Here is an 18,643-nt window from a genome sequence, read left to right as displayed (position 1 = left end):
ATCCCAATTTTCTCCCCTTTTTTCCTTCTTTTCTTCATTTTAGTTTCCTTCTTTTTATTTTTTCATTTCATCTTTTTTGTCTCAGAAAGTATGCCCCTTTATGCCCCCCGTTTGGGGGTAAAGGGGGCACGTGCCCCGCAAATTATTTTAAAGATAAAAGACGATCTTTAAACCATGATCATATAGCTTACAGCACATTTTATTTATATTTGAACATTCCTCGTATGATTAATATGATAAAATAATAATTTCTTATCTCTGTGGAGTACAGGGACAAATTCTTATCTATCATATTCTGGGAGTTAGGTTAGCAAATAGAATCAGTTTCATACATCGTTCATTTCTAAATATATTAATAGTTACATTACAACCAAGGATAACCAGAAAACTGAGAAACGCATGTAGTATTCGTTATATCTTTAACTAAAATAATGTAATTGTTGCATCTGATATTTTTCATTTACATTGATATATCATTTTCTATGTATTCTTAGAATTAAATACATTTATTCATGAATACGTTTTACATTCAAAAATGTATTTTTGCATCACTGCACTCATTGCTTTTAAATTCAATTAATTTCCGTGTGCATTTTACATACAATTTACATATCTATATATAAATTTGGCTTGTCTGTCTGTTTGTTTGTTTGTTTGTCTGTCTGTTTGTTTGTATCCAATAAACGTCAAAACGGCTGAACCGATCGGGCCCAAATTTTTTGTGGGACATCTAGGGACCCCAGGGATGGTTTATGAATGATTGAAATTTTAATGGGGGGGGTCTTTTTCTCGTTGGATTAACCTTGAATAAATTTTATCCCGTTTTACTCTGAATCAGTCATTCTTCAGATTTTCTTCTTGTTCAGTTATACTTACAGTCTACACCGTTATATACAGAGATAAACTAAAGTGTTTTAACCTGCAAGTTGTATGCAATATATGATGATGTGAACACCACATTTGTTGAGAAACCATCAAAAAGAAAATTTAAAATTTTTTCTGACAAATAAAAATGCTATCCAGCTCCTCTTAAAAATTCTTTCACCATCATTTTTTGCCACAAACTCTGATTTTCTAATCCCTTGATCTTAGCAACCCAATGTCGGAGATCTTTGACATTGCAAACTATGAATTGTGTTAGATCAAATATTCTAGGTTTGAAATAAAAACAAAAAATCACAATATTCCCTACTTTATTTACTTCTTGTTTTCACTAGATAAGATGGAGACTGGACGGGAAGGATTGGAAGAAGAATTTCTGACAGCTTGTAAACATGGAGACACGGAGACATTTAATAGACTTCTTAGGTATAATCAATCAATCAATCAATCAATCAATCAATCAATCAATCGAACAATCAATCAATCACTCAATCAATTAACCAATCAAGCCAAAAAGAATCTTTTCTAAGCTAAGTTCTTAGAAATGTATCTAAAAAGTTTAAATTAAAATTAAGAAACTAATATTTATAAACCAACATTGTAACTAATTTCTCTACACAAACTATAATTTTTTAATCCCTTCATCTTCGCAACCTGATGGTTGAAATCTTTGATACTTTTGACTATGATTATTTGATCTAGCAGAATCCATCGTTTGATATAACCCCAGGTTACAAATATAAAAGGGGTTAACAAATTTGATTTTATTGTTAGCATCAGTATTTTTGTTACAATTTTTTAAATTTTTGATTTTTATCTGCTTTTACAAATTATCTTTTGAATTTGTCTAGATCTGAAATAAATATAAACTGTAGAGATGGAGAACCTTTAAGGTAAAATATTATAAATAAATTTTTGTCAAATACATTAAAATACTTTATTTGTGCAGAGAATCCATCCGGAACAACTATGTTGAGATCTGGACCAGTTTATTGGAAAACCCAGAGATAAATCCAAACCTGACGGATGAGAACGGGAGAACAGCGCTCCACGTGGCAAACTGGTTCAATAAGGTAAACTTGGTAACTTAGGAACAAACGATTTATTGTATTGATTAGTTGATTTGTGGACTAGTTGATTAATTAATAGTTTGAAGGGTTTGATTTGTTCATTGGCTGGTAAATTTTTGATTAATTGATTTATAAATTTAGATATTAGTTGCTTGATCAACAGATTGATTGATTTATTGATTGAATGCTTGATAACTAAATTGCCTTATCAACCAACTGATTGATTGCTAGGTTTATTGATTGATCAATTTATCTAAGTATTGATTAATTAAACCATTGATCAATAGATCAATCGGTTAATCAAATAATTTATCAATACATCGATTGATTGATTAAAGGAGGCTGCAGCAGCTCGTCTTGTATCCATGCCTGGAGTAAACCTGAACCTGAAGGATAACTATGGAAACACTCCGATCATGATGGGAGTCAAGTACGGAACCAGTGATGTTCTCGTGGTCATGCTCAACTGCAGGTATGTATATACAAGATATTGTATATCTAGATACATGAGGATTGTATATCACTGTAAACTCAGGTTCATTTGGATTGCTAGACCGTCCTCTGAATATTTTCATTTTCTTTATGTTTGATTTCCGATTGCAAAACTGTAAATTTTTCTACATTTTTAAAATACACTATTAAAAAGCAGAAAAATCTGGGAAATGTATCTAATATTTTACAACGTCATTGTACAAAAACAAATACAAAATAAGAATAAAAGATGAACACTTGCTAATTTTTATGTACAATACTCTAGTGCACAAAACAGATTACATAAACGTATTCAAAGATTTTTTGAGCCACATCAATTACATGTGTAAAAAATTTATTTTCAAAATTTTGGATTTATAGCAAGCTTTGAAATTTAGAAAATAGATTGTTCATTCTTAGCTAATAACATGAGGTACTTTTAAATAAATTGTCAAAATAATATTTATATAAATGTTATATATACAAAAAACAAACCATTATTAAGAGGGGTTGAGATAATGGAGACTGATGCCCAGGGTAGAGGATTGGAGGAGTATGCCCGGGATAGTTGGAGGATGAGTGAACAAGAGAAAACGGAGATTGTAGAGATTATAACCCTAGAGAGGAGAACCAGGATAAGAGAAACCTGCAGGATACAGGTTAGGATAGAGCCAGGATCAGAGAAACCTGCAGGCTACAGGTTGGAATAGAATCAGTATCTGAGAAACCTGCAGGATACAGGTTAGGATAGAGCCAGGATCAGAGAAACCTGCAGAATACAGGTTAGAATAGAATCAGGATTAAAGAAACCTGCAGGCTACAGGTTAAGATAGAACCAGGATCCGAGAAACCTGCAGGATAAAGGATAGGATAGAACCAGGATCAGAAAAACCTGCAGAATACAGGTTAGAATAGAAGTAGAACCAGCAGCCAGGATCTGATTTTAATGTTTCCATATTAAGGATGCCCCGACCCCTAGCGTGTGCAAGAAGGAGGTTGGCGTGCTCCGGGAGCGTGTAAACCAGATGCTGGATGATCTCAACAGAAGTTTTGAGAGAGATGATGAGGATCTTAAAGGAGGTTGGGAATCAGAAACTCAAAGGCAAATATCAAATAGGTTTCTAAAATTTTCAAGTTTAAATATAAATTCCCAAAATAAATTAAAGTTTTAAATGGATGGAAAGTGTAATTTCAAGTGACCCTCCATGTTAAGATGACAAGCTACGCATTTCTACCACAGGAAAACATTTAGAAATGATTAAATTTAAACACTTTTAAAACTAGAAAAACAACACTATTCTCCACATTATCTATCAGATAAATGTTTTAAGAGCACTGTTGTTAATCCGGCAGTGCCATTCATTGCATTTTAAGGGTTACTTGAATTAAAGCTTATGATCGCTTTAACATCATTGAGCTAAAGATATTTTAATATTCCTGGTTCAGATTACAGATCAAACATGAGAAGGAGAAGAGAGCCTTAAAGGGGAGGCAGGAGAGGATATTCTGCGACCTGGAGAGCAAACACAGGAAGGAGAAGAATGAGTTAATGACCAAACAGACCAAGCAGACCTATGAGATGAAGATGAGACAAGGACGGGAGACAGAGGAGATGATTGAGAGACAAAGGAATAAAGAGAATGCAACTTTATTTAAACCATTTTTCTTCGATCATTTAAAACAATAGTAATTCAAATTTTCAAGGATTTTTCTGTTGTTATGGGAGAATCTTTAAGATAAAGAAAACAAATTAGTTAAGTTTAAAACCTCTGGGTTGGTAAAATGTTAAACTTTAAATCATTGGGCCTATTCGTTTCAGCAGTTTTGACGTAATTGCAAACCCCCCCCCCCCCTCCCATAAAAAGGTCAAATATTTATGTGGTTAGATAATCAATAATTGATAAAAAAAAAATATCAGTTTTTAAAAGATTTATTCTTTCCTAAATTCTTTCTAAATGTTCCAACATGATGTTGATCGTATTCTCTTTAATGTGAAGGGAGGAGAAGAGTATGAAGGAGATAGAGAAGAATAAAAGAATTAGTAAATGTATCAACATGCTCCAACCTGCCTCTAGTCCAACTTCTAAACTAGACAAAACTGAGGAAGCAGGTAAATAGATTTATCAGTGTAAAAGGTCTAGATTGTCCGCATAGAAGAAATCCATCGCTTTTTAGGTCTAGACAGTCGTAGTAAGGAAAACACGGTGAAAAGTCATTTTAGAAATTACATTCATAGGAAAGTGTCGATGGAAAATTTTGTATTTGGGAATTTGCCATTTGGAAGTTTGGAAAATGCCTTGAACCAAACATGTTTCCGTACAAACTTGCCAGATTTGGGAGTACTTTATGTTCTTATTTTAGTACAAACTTGCCAGATTTGGGAGTTCTTTATGTTCTTATTTTAGTACAGACCTGCCAGATTTGGGAGTACTTTATATTCTTATTTTAGTACAAACCTGCCAGATTACGCGTACTTTATGTTCTTATTTTAGTACAACCTTGCCAGATTTGGGCGTTCTTTATGTTCTTATTTCAGTACAACCCTGCCAGATTTGGGCGTACTTTATGTTCATATTTTAGTACATCCCTACCAGATTTGGGCGTACTTAATGTTCTTATTTTAGTACATCCCTACCAGATTTGGGCGTACTTAATGTTCTTATTTTAGTACATCCCTACCAGATTTGGGCGTACTTTATGTTCATATTTTATTACAAACCTGCCAGATTTGGGCGTACTTTATGTTCTTATTTTAGTACAACCTTGCCAGATTTGAGCGTACTTTATGTTCTTATTTTAGTACATCTCTACCAGATTTGGGCGTACTTTATGTTCTTATTTTAGTACAACCCTGCCAGATTTGGGCGTACTTTATGTTCTTATTTTACAGGGTGTCCCAATAAACATGGGAATTCAGTGACGAATTCGATATCGTCTTTATAGATAATTCTTTGTTTTAGTATAGTGATACCTACTGAGAAAGCCGTAATCTGTAGGAGTTTCGTTTGCTATGTTTACATTTTGTTTGTTTATGTCTTGACTGAATACCGTTGTACTTAGCAAAACAAGAAAATTGCAGTATACAAACAGTAAACTTGTCCGTCTTCACTGTTCATCTTGCGGAGACATTATAGACACATCTTTACAGTCTTTTACCTTTTTCATAAAATAAACTTTAGCAGACATAATAATATTAAGGCTTTTGAAATTAGGTATTACAATGCTAATTCATAAAAAAGACGATATCGAATTCGTCACTGAATTCCCATGTTTTTTGGGACACCCTGTAGTACAACCCTGCCAGAGTTGGGCGTACTTTATGTTCTTTTTTAGTACAACCCTCCCAGATTTCGGCATACTTTATGTTCTTATTTCAGTACACTCCTATCAGATTCGGGCATATTTTATGTTCTTATTTTAGTACAACCCTTCCAGATTCAGGTTTTCTCCATGTTATTTTTTAATTACAGTCCTGCCAGGTTTTTGTTTACTCCATGTCCTTGTTTTAGTAGCAGGGTTACTGCAGAAACTGGCCAAGGAGACTGAGTGTCCAATATGTTTACTGGAGATGAAAGAACGCGTCTTTCAGTGTGTTTCAGGCAGGATAATTCCAGTTCAAGGCTTTAATAGAACTTCAGCTATAGATATAAACTCACATATATAATTGTCTGGTTAATGGGAGTCTTTGCGAATTTTTAAAGGTGGTTAAAGGACTAATCATGAGTAAACTAATGATTTGATCGCTTTTATATTTAATTTTTCCATACAGATAATTTAAGAAAACTGAAACCGAATCAAAGATAGATAGATATGTTGGCATTGGGTTTCTTAAATACTCATTAAATCAGGATTCCCAGCTTTTAAATCAACTTCAATAATCTTTTATTTTAAACATTTGAGACTTTGTTCCCCTTTAATCCCCTTACCTTCCTTTGCATCCAAAATCATCTAAACAGATGAAAATGAATATTTGAACCTGGAACCTGGTTTAGGACATACAATCTGTGAATCTTGTCACGGACGAACAGAGGTGATATTTTTTAAGTGAAGCTTATTAGAATTACTGTTGAACATCATTTTTTAATCCTTTTTTCGGAAATAAAAAAGGCTCACAAAATTTTTTGCCAAACTGTATTCTCATGCTCTAAAAGTTAGTTAAATTTTTACTTCCACAAAAGTCTGAAATAGTTTTGAAATCATTTGTTAACGAAGGAATGGGGTTGCTTCATTCAGGCATAGAGCTAAAATGGTTTGTTATATAGTGAGATCAAATTTGTGGAGTTTACCATTTTGAGATGTTTGTAGAGTCTCTTGGAGTTCTAAAAAGACGTTGAATGTTAAAAAATACCTGAAAAAGATGCACTACACTATAAACTCAGGTTCATTTAAAGTACCGGACTGACATGTAAGCAGCTAGATCAAGTGACTAATTAAAACTGGATTAAATGTTTGTTTTTCTTCTAGATATCTAGCTGTCCCACCTGCCGGTCAGAATTCATAGGTAGGGATGGGATCGTCTGTAGTTTTTCAAACCGAACGTTTTCCGATTTTTGTAATCGCAAGAATTTCAAAACTAGACGAAAAATAATTTTTTAAATCTTTTTGATATGTTTGAAATTCTGAAACGATTGTTTTTTCTTTTTGAAACTATTCATAATTTTTTGTACTTTGAAACGGAAAACGATAAAAAAAATTTCGGTTAAAACGAATTTTTCGTTTTAAATATATTTTCTTTTTTTAAATATTAATAATTTACTTGTCTGTTGTCTGTCTGTTTGTATTCAATAAACGGCAAAACGGCTAAACCGATCGGCCCAAATTTTGTGTGTGACTTCACATGACCCCTGAAAAGATTTTTAGATAATCAAAATTAAAAATTAGCCTCCAACAAAATTCGATTTTCATTAAATTTTGAAAATCCACGACATTTTTTATTAAATCCTCGAACTTTTTTAGTTCTTGTTTTACAATGTATTCAAAGAGAAAATGTTCACAATTGAAATAGAAGATGGTCGAAAAGTGAAAGCCTGGTTTTGAAATATTTCAAAACGATTTTACTAATTTGATTTGATTTGTCATTGTTCAAGAGCAATTGAAATGATTTCTAAAAAAGATAAAAACATATTTGCCCATCCCTATTCTCAGGTCGAGCTATTGCTGTGGAGAAAATGATACGAACTATCAGAGGACAAAACTAAATTGAGTCAGAAACATTTAAACTGATAATATTAACTAGAGATGGGTTAAACTCTTTGGAGGAATGACTAACTCAGTCCATTTAAAAGTTATCAGCTTTGCATTTAGTTTAGAGCTTATACATATCAATCAAAATTATTAGTTCTGTATCTTAACTTTTAATAAATATGCATCTTAGAACTGTTGTGATTTTAAACTGAGTATAATCTTTTCATCTAAAAATATGAAAAAGCTTATTTCGACATCTAACTGTGCTACTGCTCCGATAATGAAGGTTTAACAGCAACAAATTTAATTTCTCCCAAATCTACAATATTTAATGTTGAACTTACGGGTATCCCAATTAAACATTTTTTTGAAAAAAGGAATTGAGTTTTTGCCACAAACTCTGATTTTATAATTAATATATCTTTGGAACCAAATGTTGCAGACCTTAGATATTTCAAACTATGAATTTTGTTAAATCAAATAATCTGAGTTTGAAATATCAAAGGTTTACGACATCGGGTTCTAAAGATATTGAGGTTTAAATATTTGATTTTGTTCCAAAGACTCAATTCCTTTGTACAAATTTTTATGTATAATATTTTTTTTATTCAACCATAGTTTAAATAGTAAAGGTACTGCAGAAGAAAATGTGTTCGACAGCGACCCCCTAGTTATGAAACGGTTCAATAATACAGGATTACTTAGATTAAGTTGATAGCCCCCCCCCCTCTCCCACAGCTCTGGCAGGATCCTGAGCTGGGATTGATCAGATTCTGATCCCTCTGTGTGGATCCGATCTGGATAGCGGTGAACCTATACCTGGATATTTAATGATTTCTAACACCTGTAATCCAACCTTAATCCAACCTGTAATCCACTCTCAAATATTTGAAACTATTCAAATCTTTGGAATATCATTAAAGGAACTGTAGACGTAAATTCAAGTGATCATACATTTATAGCGTGGTTTGTTCCATTCCCAACGGTACCCTTTAAGCCTTTTCTGACCTAGAAATTGAATGCAATATGATTATATCTAATTGTGGTTTCTCTATAAAAATTTATTTGCAGATTTCTGCTCATGAAAACGATACATGAAGCGCTGTCAAAATTAATCACTTTTTCATCAAGAAAAACGACGTTATCTCCTGCAATATTCATCAGATAATGGTGTAAAGGGTACATTTGTAAATCATAAATTCCTCTTTTTAAATAGAGTCACATGAAATTACAAGCTAAATATCCCAAACTCCATAATTTCAGTTAGAAGGGTGTATTCGCAACATTCATTACAGTCTGCATCCTTCAGAGACTCCTTGTGTAAACTCGGCGGAAACTTGACAAGCTCCTTATTCAGTTTGTTCCTGAAATTAATATTTTTCTCGTAAAATCTATTTAAAAAAAAAAACTATTTCTCCAAATTATCATTAGCGTCTCCCTGTATTGAAGATAAGAAGGGATAAAAACTAATTAATTCCTAGTTTTTGTAGAATTCAGAGATGAGAGATATGATGAAGGAAGGATTAAACTTTGAACAAGGTTTCAAGAATTATACAAATGTTTCTCCGAGTCCCAGCAGGAACAGAGATTAATTAAATTTAGAAATCTCTGCCCCCCCCCCAAGCACNTGAGATATTATAGGCCGGGGGTGAGTTAGATATTGAGATATTATAGGCCGGGGGTGAGTTAGATATTGAGATATTATAGGCCGGGGGTGAGTTAGATATTGAGATATTATAGGCCGGGGGTGAGTTAGATATTGAGATATTATAGGCCGGGGGTGAGTTAGATATTGAGATATTATAGGCCGGGGGTGAGTTAGATATTGAGATATTATAGGCCGGGGGTGAGTTAGATATTGAGATATTATAGGCCGGGGGTGAGTTAGATATTGAGATATTATAGGCCGGGTAAGTCAGATATTTAGATATTTTAGGCCGGGTTAATTAAATCTTGGGATACTATCGGTTGACTGAGGAAATATTGTTGTCGGGTAAATTATAACTTGTGAATATTGGTTTGGTGATTTATTCTATGAGATATTATAGGCCGGAATAAGATGGGTGAGCTAGTTAAACCTTGAGATGTTTTGGGCCGGGTTATTTAAAATTTGGGATATAATTGGCCGGGTGAGATAAATATTAAGATATTATAAGCCTGGTGAGTTAAAATTTGAGATTTTATATTGCGGGTGAGTAAAATATCGAAAGACAGGGTGAGTTAATTCTCGAATGACCGGTTCAGTTAAATCTTGAAAGACCGGGTAAGTTATATCTTGAAGAACAGGGTTAGTTGGATGATTAAAGAAAAAAAAATTTGCGGAGACAAGAAGTATGACAAGTGCCTGGTATCTAGTCATCCTGGAGAATAGTTTCAAGTTTTGCAATCTAATCTAAACCGCTGATATGTCATGCTTTTTTAATTAAACTCAGAGAATGGGAACCGGTACTTTGTAGCTCAGCTGGGTACCTAGAGAACTTGGAACTTGAACAAATGATTCTCCAAGATCATTCCAGGTTCCTGCATCATCCAACAGGACGGGTTCCTCTGTTCTAAGTACAAGTACAAGAACATGGAGTACGTCATACCCCGAGGTCGTTTCTTGTACTTGGAACTAACCGATGTACTTCATACCTTATTATTGTGCTGGATTTCAGAAACATCAAACGAGTGATCTATTTTGTAAAGCTGAGAGAACGTGAATATCGGCACGAAGCAAAGGGTTCTCCATCCTGCAGTTTGAATCATGCATCTTAACCGACATTGTTGGATTATTGATATTAAACATTTAAAGGGACTGTAAACGTAATTTGAAGTGATTCTCCCTTTTTCGAGTGGCATGATCGGTCCACAATGGAACTCTTTTAGCCATTCCCAAATCAAGGATGAATGATATTTTCTCATTTTTCTAACTGAGAAATTAATATGTTCAATTGGGGGTTCTCCTCAATATATAGAGGTTTGCGGATAAAAATGGAGGGTCACTTTACATTACACCCAAAGTGCCTTTAAGTTGCGGTTTAAGATTTAAAGGTCAGGGATGAATAAAACCTATTTTCATTTTCTAAATTTAAGGCCCGCCACGGAAAAAAATGGAAAAAGAAGAAATATACGCACCGTCAACCTTCATGTTACGCAAATAAAAGTGTTGCGTGCTAGATTCTGCGTCAGAATTAATTCAATTTCATTGCAAATATTTACATGCTTGCAAGTGTTACATTTCTGGGAATATTTTAAATTCAACATTCCAATTGTACAAGAATGCATGTTGTAATGGATGCTATACTGGTGGAATGCATGCCGTAATGGTGTAATTACATGGTATACTGGTGTAATGCATTGCAATACTGGTTTAAGCTAAGATCTATTCCTAGAGCTTCTAAGGGCACCTGGAGAAGTCTGAAAGCTAAAATCTATACCTAGAACTCATAAGGGTACGTGGAGAAGTCTGAAAGCTAAAATATATACCTAGAGCTCATAAGGATACCTGGAGAAGTCTGAAAGCTAAGATATATTCCTAGAGCTACTGAGGGTACATAGAGAAGTCTGAAAGCTAAGATCTATTCCTGAAGCTGCTAAGGGTACCTGGAGAACACTGAAAGCTAAGTTCTATTGCTGCTAAGGGTACCTGGAGAGACCTGAAAAGGTCACCTATAGAGGTTCCTAGAGTGAGAATAAACAAAGTAATTGTTACCCATAGAGTCTCCTAAGGAGTGCACACTAGGTTTGACAAGGATGAGGGGGAGGGGGCCCGGGAGGTGGGCGGGGAGGCCCAGGAGGTGGGGCGGAGCATGACAGGGTGTCCTGGGGTGTGGCCCAGGAGGGGTGGGACACCCAACCTTCTAAATACAATCTGTGAACACTCAGGACTAAATAGATTAAATAATTAACAGGTGGTGCTCATCATGTGTGTTATGGGGGCGTTGAGAAGAGGGGGGGGGGGGGGGTAAGGGGGGGGTAGTTCAGATCAGAGAAATAAATAATTTACATGCAGAAAACACAAAATTTAAATTTAATAAGATTTATAAAGAAATCAAGAATTATTGTTTGTAAATCATTAAAGTTAATAAAAAATTTTTTCCTTTATTTATTCTCTTAATAAGCGTGCATTCTCCTCCTAAATCTTTTATGTATCTTTTTATTTAATTCAACAATCACCTATTTCAATTCTTAATTCTAAGAGACTTACAATCCCATTCTTACTTTTCAGAGACATCAAGTCCTATATACTCTCTGTTCACATGGCACATAGTCCTATTCTATCTTTTTCACATTGTACATCGTCCTATTCTATCTTTTTCACATGGCATACAGACCCATTTTAATTTTTAACAGGGCACACAGTTTCATTTTTATTTTTAACCAGTACACAGTCCCATTCTACCGTTTCACAATTACACAGAGTCCCATTCTTCCGTTTTACAAGTACACACAGTCCCATTCTCCGTTTTACAAGTACACACAGTCCCATTTTTCCGTTTTACAAGTACACACAGTCCCATTTTCCGTTTTACAAGTACACACAGTCCCATTTTTCCGTGTTACAAGTACACACAGTCCCACTTTCCGTTTTACAAGTACACACAGTCCCATTTTCCGTTTTACAAGTGTACACAGTCCCATTTTTCCATTTTACAAGTACACACAGTCCCATTTTCCGCTTTACAAGTACACACAGTCCCATTTTCCGCTTTACAAGTACACACAGTCCCATTTTCCGTTTTACAAGTACACACAGTCCCATTTTCCGTTTTACAAGTACACACAGTCCCTTTAATCTTTATCTTAACTCTAACTTTGTTTGTGATTGTCCTGCTGTGTTTCTAACATCAACCACATTGTGGAATCTGAAATATTCAAACAGAGTTCAGAAATACAGGAACCACTTGGTATTCTGAGTTCAGAAAATCAGGATACACTTCCTATATCCTTAACCATCACTCTTTACAGGATGTTTTAAAGGTTTTATTTTCTAATTTCTGGACTCTAATCTTGAATTCCTGAAGTGAGTTAAAAAATGTGAATTCTGCAGTTTGCAATTGACTTTAAATGAAGGCTTCCTGTAGTTCAGAACTCCATCAAACATTCTCTCATTAATCTGAACCATATCATTTATCTATCCATCTATCTACCTTTCTATCTATTATCTATCTATATTTCTCTATCTATCTATCTATATTTGTTAATATATCTATCTATATTTCTCTATTAATCTTTCTTTCTCCATCTATCTATCCATCCTTTTCTATCTATCTATCTATTTGTCTCTCTATCTATTTATCTATATTTCTCTATCCATCTATCTATCTTTCTCTTTCTATCTATCCATCTAAATAGATCATCTATCTATCTTTCTTTATTCATCTGTCTATCTTCTTTATTCACGGTCGGACGGTCGGACGGGGCTACACGTTTAAAATCCAGTAGTATGCACTGTACGCGGGGAACGTTTCATAAGATAATAATTGACCCTAAATTAAACCAATTGTTCAGAATATCTGAAGTTTATTTTGTACAAAATACCGTACTGCAATCAACTAAACTACATTGGAAACATTGTAATGGTGGCAAAGACAATATATATATATTCAGTTGTTATAGTTTTATGCTAATTATGAAAAGTATCAAGCTTACAGTTTCCCCCTCCTACAAACAAAACAAAATGATTTTCAAAAATATTAATATTCTTAATTATAAAAAACTAATACTTAAAACGTTTAGTTAATAGGACTAAATCCTAAAATGGCAGGATTGGATAGGACAAAACATCCCGTTCGACACTGCTATGGTCGGCAGCTCCTGGCTCATCATGGCTAACAACAGGCTCATCAAATAACAATTAAAAACTCCGTTTCTCCTTCAAAAACCTTCATCTTCTCAAAAAACTTTCCTTCATCTTCTCAAATAACTTTCCTAAAATGATCATCCTAGGTTTGTGGTGTCTCAGGCTTTATTGGATTATAGAAATGGTTATAAGAAGGAGAAAGGTTAGCTTTAAACAATAAAAAGAAGTTTAAAAATTGAGCCATTAAAAATCACATTGCTGCGATAGTTGTATGAATCAGTTCTGGAGCGGATTTGGCCCGGCCTGGGCGAACCCACCTGCAAAAACACAGTTTAGAATTAAAGAAGAATAGAAATCTAATGAAAACAAATTTTTAAATTGTGCTCTTTGTAAATATTCTAATATTCTGAAATATTCTAATTAAATGTAAAAAAAGATGAAAAAATGTAGAAATATTTTCAATTATGATAATAGTTGGTTTGTATGTGTTTATGTTGTTTGAACTTTACTCCGTTCTATCAGTTCTAAGATCTAACTCATTATGATAGCGATCTTGTCCTTGCATTCCGCACACAGCGATACCAGGGGGACAAAACTATTACATTCTGCACACAGGACTACCTGGGGGTCAAAACTATTACATTCTGCACACAGGGCTACCTGGGGGACACAACTATTACATTCTGCACACAGGGCTACAAGGGAACAAAACTATTACATTCTGCACACAGGGCTACCTGGGGGACAAAACTATTGCATTCTGCAGCCAGGGTAATAGGAGACAAAACATTTCCGCACACGGGGTAAGCCAGGGTATAAAACTATTTCATTCTGCACATAGGGCAAGGCAGGAGACAACACTTTAAATCTCCGCAAACAAGGGTCTTTAGGGGACAAATCTATATAATTCCCAGAGAGGGCCGGAAAAAGGACAAATCTACATAGTTTCCACATAGGGAAAGAAAACGGGAAAAACTATTCTGCACACGGGCAAATTAAAGTACAGTACTTTACTGATCTACACATAGGGCCAGTCGTGGGACAAAATTTATCGATTTTACACACAAAGCCAGAGAGACAAAACTACCCAAACCAATCAAACCAAAAGTCAATTCAAACCAATTTAAGCCAATTCAGACTAATCCAGACCAATTCAAACCAATTCCAAACAATTCAACCAATTTAAACCTCCCCCAAACCAATTCAAACTAAATCAAACTAACTCAAACCAATTTCATCCAAATCGAAACAGTTCAAGCCAATCCAAATAAACTCAAGCCAATTTACCCGATCCAAACCAATCCAGATCAATTCACACCAATAAACACAACAAAAATCAATTAAAAAAAATGAAACCAATTTTTATCCGATCCAAACTAATCCAAACCAATTTAAGCCAAATCAAACCGATCCAAACCAATTCAAACCAAACTAAACCCATCTGAACCAATCCAAATCAATCCAAACCAATTCAAACCAATTCAAACCAATTCAAACCAATTCAAATCCATTCAAACCAATCCTTATGAATATGAATTTGCAATTTTTAATAAATATCTACAGAAAGTTTTTAAATTCCTTAAAATAAAATTTAGTAAAACTCCTGATGTTGACTGCCAGGTTAGATATGACCATTTTAAACATAAAGTGCGGTTGCAAGGTTAAATAAAAGGGTTAAAAGTTGCTTCAGTAGTAAATCAATTACAATGGAACAAAGCCGGAGTATTTAAACTAACTTAATGACCCTTTTTTGGATCCCTCCTTTTGTTGCTCTTTTTTAACAGAAAGATATATATTCAAAACATTCCTCTTGCTACCGACATTTATCTTTGAAATATGTGGGAGGGGGGGGGGGANCCAGATTTTATAAACCAGATTTTATAAACCAGATTTTATAAACCAGATTTTATAAACCAGATTTTATAAACCAGATTTTATAAACCAGATTTTATAAACCAGATTTTATAAACCAGATTTTATAAATCAGATTTTATAAACCAGATTTTATAAACCAGATTTTATAAACCAGATTTTCAACATTTTCTGAAAATGCAGACATTAATCTTCCTGCGACAACTTACCATTAACCCACTGTGTTCTTAATTTTTAAGTCGAAGTTTTGTTGCATTATGTAAAATTTTCTATATTTTGTATAATCTCCCCCCGCTGGTTTCTCCCCCTACCCTCTGAGGTTTGCGGATTTTTATGCAAATTCACTCATTCAATTACTAGCCCAGCTTGGGGAAACAAGATTTAACAGATTTGATTTCAGTACATGCAGAGGTACATAAAAAAGTACATGTAAAGATACATATTAAAGGTACATTGTAAGCTAAATGTTAAGGTACATGTATCTAAAAATATATTGAGAGGTACATGAAGAGGTACATGTAAAGGTAAATATTATAAGGGTTCATGTAAAGGTACATTCAAAGGTACATGTAAAGGTATATTTAGAGGTATATTAAGAGGTACACGTAAAGCTGCATGTAGAGGAACATGAAATGGTACATGTAAAGGTACATGTAACGATAAATGAAAAGGTATATGTAAATATAGATGAAAAGGTACATGTAAAGATGAATGTAAAGGTACATGCAAAGATACATATAAAGATAGGTGCAAAAGTATATGTAAAGGTACAAGTAAAAGTACATGTAAATAAACATGAAAAGGTATATGTAAAGGTACATGAAAATGCATGTAAAGGTACATTTAAAGGTACATATAAAGTTACATGTAAAGGTATGTGTAAATGTGTAATATAAAGGTACATGTAAAGGTACATGTAAAGGTATATATAAGGGTCCATGTAAAGGTTCATGTAGAGGTACATGTAAAGATAAATGTAACGGTACATGTAAAGGTGTAAAGATAAATGAATTATGTTGAATGTATAAAGGTATATGTAAAGGCACATGTACAGGTGGATGGAAAGGTATAAAGGTAATGTACTTATAATCAAAAAATGAGATCTTACCGTTAAAAATGAAATCACTGAAGATAAAAGTTAAACATTAAATGTTCTAATATTTTTCTCTCTACTGCATACATAATGCATAGCAGTGTCTACAAATGATTAATATCCCCCCCCCCCCCCCGAGTGGGTTGAGTTAAAGATTATCAAAGTAGGTTTCTAAAGGGGGTCAAGAAGAAGAAGAAGGAGGGGGGGCGGGATATATACCCCCTGGGGTGGGTCTGATAGCAATTCACTCAATTAATTTAGAAACTCAGCTTCTGCCCTTAGTTGATCTGTATATATATTTATTTCATATTAAATACTAGGCTTTCAAAGCGCTTTGCGTCGATCTTCCTAGCGATATCTTAAGCTCTTTAATGTTTCTTCAGTTCGCAAACCTTTCTTTCGTTTATATATATTATAAATAGAAAACCAGCAACATAAAATTTAGCTGATTTACAAAACAAATTAAGATCTTGAAAAGGCAAAATTTCGAAATTTCGCCTTCCCCATGGGGTCAAGTGAGTTCCCACAATAAATGTGGTCCTGATAGGTTCAGCCGTTTTGAAGTTTATCGGATACACGGCTAATCAGACAAGCGATACAAATATAGATATCATATCACCTTGGATGGATATCATAGATAAAACAGTGTAACAAATTTAAGGACAATTTTTTTTTGGGGGGGGGGTCTCACCAGTACCACATCTCTTTTTATGAAACTATTGTGTACTTTATCATTCTTACTCACTTCATCGTGAATTTCAAAATGAACATCCTATAAAGTAATCATCATGCTGTACATTATAGCACGTGTGCTATATACAGTTTTGATTGGTTCCCGGATTTTATCCAAAAATTTACGATATTTGCTAAATAATCTTTCTCAATTGAAATGAAAATAAATTGAAATCAACTTTACTTTTTTACTTCTGCTTTTTTTTAAGGCTTAATTGATCTATAGGAATAGCAATTTAAAAAAGACAATTACGCAAATCAAAAAAAAAACCTAGAACACTTTAATTTTGGCATGAAATATAAAGTTTTTAGACTTAAATTTTCTCTATATCTCGAAGGTTCTCGTCTTTTATATTTTTTTATATTTTGTCCCTTGCTAATGCTCAAGACAAAATTAAATCTAAAAAGAGAAAGATAAAGAGAAAGTTTCTTACCAAAAACTTTATAATACTTCGAACCAAAATAAAAGTTTTATTTGACATTTCATTTAAAGATTACTTAAAGATCTGAAAATATTTATCATCCTTTGATCCTTTTTTCACTTTTTAAAGAAATACCAATTAATATCAGCAATACTTAAATTTATCATATCACGCCCCTTTCTTTTAGTAATAATCTAAGCTTTCTATTGTTTCTTGCTGTCCACAAATCTTCTATGTGGTCATGTGAAGTCCTACAAAAAAACTCATGCTTTATAGATATAATTTGAAAATGGTTTTGGTAAAAATTGTTATATGAAAAAAAAATTTGAGACAAACCATATTTAAAGATTTCACGCGAACCGAGACCGGAAACTACAGTGCCGCGTCTCTTTCCCGCAAATTTCAAACTTTGAGATTAAATCATTCAATTTTTACGGTCGTCATAATCCCCCCTGGATCCTTTAAACTCCGGGTTCTAATTCTCACATCGACGTAATTTACGGTTTTAAGGTTTAATGAGAATGGTTTTGAGGTGAGATAGGGTTGGATGAAACCTATCCAAGTCCCGCCCTCTCTCCTGTCAAATTAATGAATTATCTAAGCTGAGGCAAGAATATAAAAAGCGTCTGAATGACTCTATCTGTGCCCCCAGGCCCGGAGTAAGGACGGGTTCTCATTCTCATCTAGAATTTATTCTCCGCAGCTCAGCAAGCATTCAAATTCTGCTCAGGGGTCTGCATACTTTACTTCATTTTCAAGGAGTATCTATATATAAAAGGTAGTAATCTTTGTTTGTTTGCTTGTTTGTATTTCCGATCATAACTCATGAACCCCATGAACAATTTGCCTTAAATTTTGATTGGGGAACTCGGGAATGTTCTTGGCTTGGATTTAAGATTCTAAGTTGAGTGGGTCGATTTGTAAAGGGAAAATGGTTAAAATCGTAATTTCAGACCAAGCGCGGGTAAACGGCGAAAGTAACTATGAGTAACCTGGGCAACGCTGGGTTCCCAAGCTAGTATACAGTGAAACAATATTTATATCTTTATATTGGTTGAATTAAAATAGCACTGTACAATATGCATGCAGTTAGCGTAAAAAAATATTTCAAAAATATCAAACAAAATGCATC

At 33.9% G+C, this 18,643-nt stretch overlaps 1 protein-coding gene across 2 annotated transcripts; it reads left to right on the top strand.

Annotated features, from left to right (window-relative positions):
• The first annotated feature begins 1,199 nt into the window (after positions 1-1,199).
• Positions 1,200-7,799, top strand: LOC111709411 (POTE ankyrin domain family member H). Of its 2 annotated transcripts, none has more exons than XM_023483071.1 (12): positions 1,200-1,308; positions 1,734-1,775; positions 1,832-1,955; positions 2,291-2,424; positions 2,929-3,082; positions 3,386-3,525; positions 3,870-4,052; positions 4,421-4,533; positions 5,936-6,022; positions 6,416-6,453; positions 6,888-6,924; positions 7,569-7,799. In XM_023483071.1, the coding sequence occupies exons 1-12, from the start codon at positions 1,223-1,225 to the stop codon at positions 7,619-7,621; spliced, it is 1,191 nt and encodes a 396-aa protein (XP_023338839.1). In that variant the 5' UTR covers positions 1,200-1,222; the 3' UTR covers positions 7,622-7,799. The 2 variants fall into 2 exon arrangements, with proteins under 2 accessions (XP_023338839.1, XP_023338838.1); XM_023483070.1 differs by having other exon boundaries at positions 5,933-6,022.
• Positions 7,800-18,643: the final 10,844 nt, after the last annotated feature.

The sequence above is a fragment of the Eurytemora carolleeae genome, unplaced genomic scaffold (assembly GCF_000591075.1).
Source record: "Eurytemora carolleeae unplaced genomic scaffold, Eaff_2.0 scaffold963, whole genome shotgun sequence".
NCBI classification, from domain to species: Eukaryota; Metazoa; Arthropoda; class Copepoda; order Calanoida; family Temoridae; genus Eurytemora; species Eurytemora carolleeae.
Note: the sequence above shows the minus strand (reverse complement) of the source record. Positions and strands in the feature narration are given on the sequence as shown.

Coding starts and splice junctions, on each gene's coding strand:
- LOC111709411 (XM_023483070.1), top strand. CDS start 1,223: ATGGAGACTGGACGGGAAGGATTGGAAGAAGAATTTCTGACAGCTTGT. Junction 3,083..3,385: donor GAGAAACCTGCAGGATACAG/GTTAGGATAGAG, acceptor TTCCATATTAAG/GATGCCCCGACCCCTAGCGT. Junction 6,454..6,887: donor CTTGTCACGGACGAACAGAG/GTGATATTTTTT, acceptor TTTTTCTTCTAG/ATATCTAGCTGTCCCACCTG.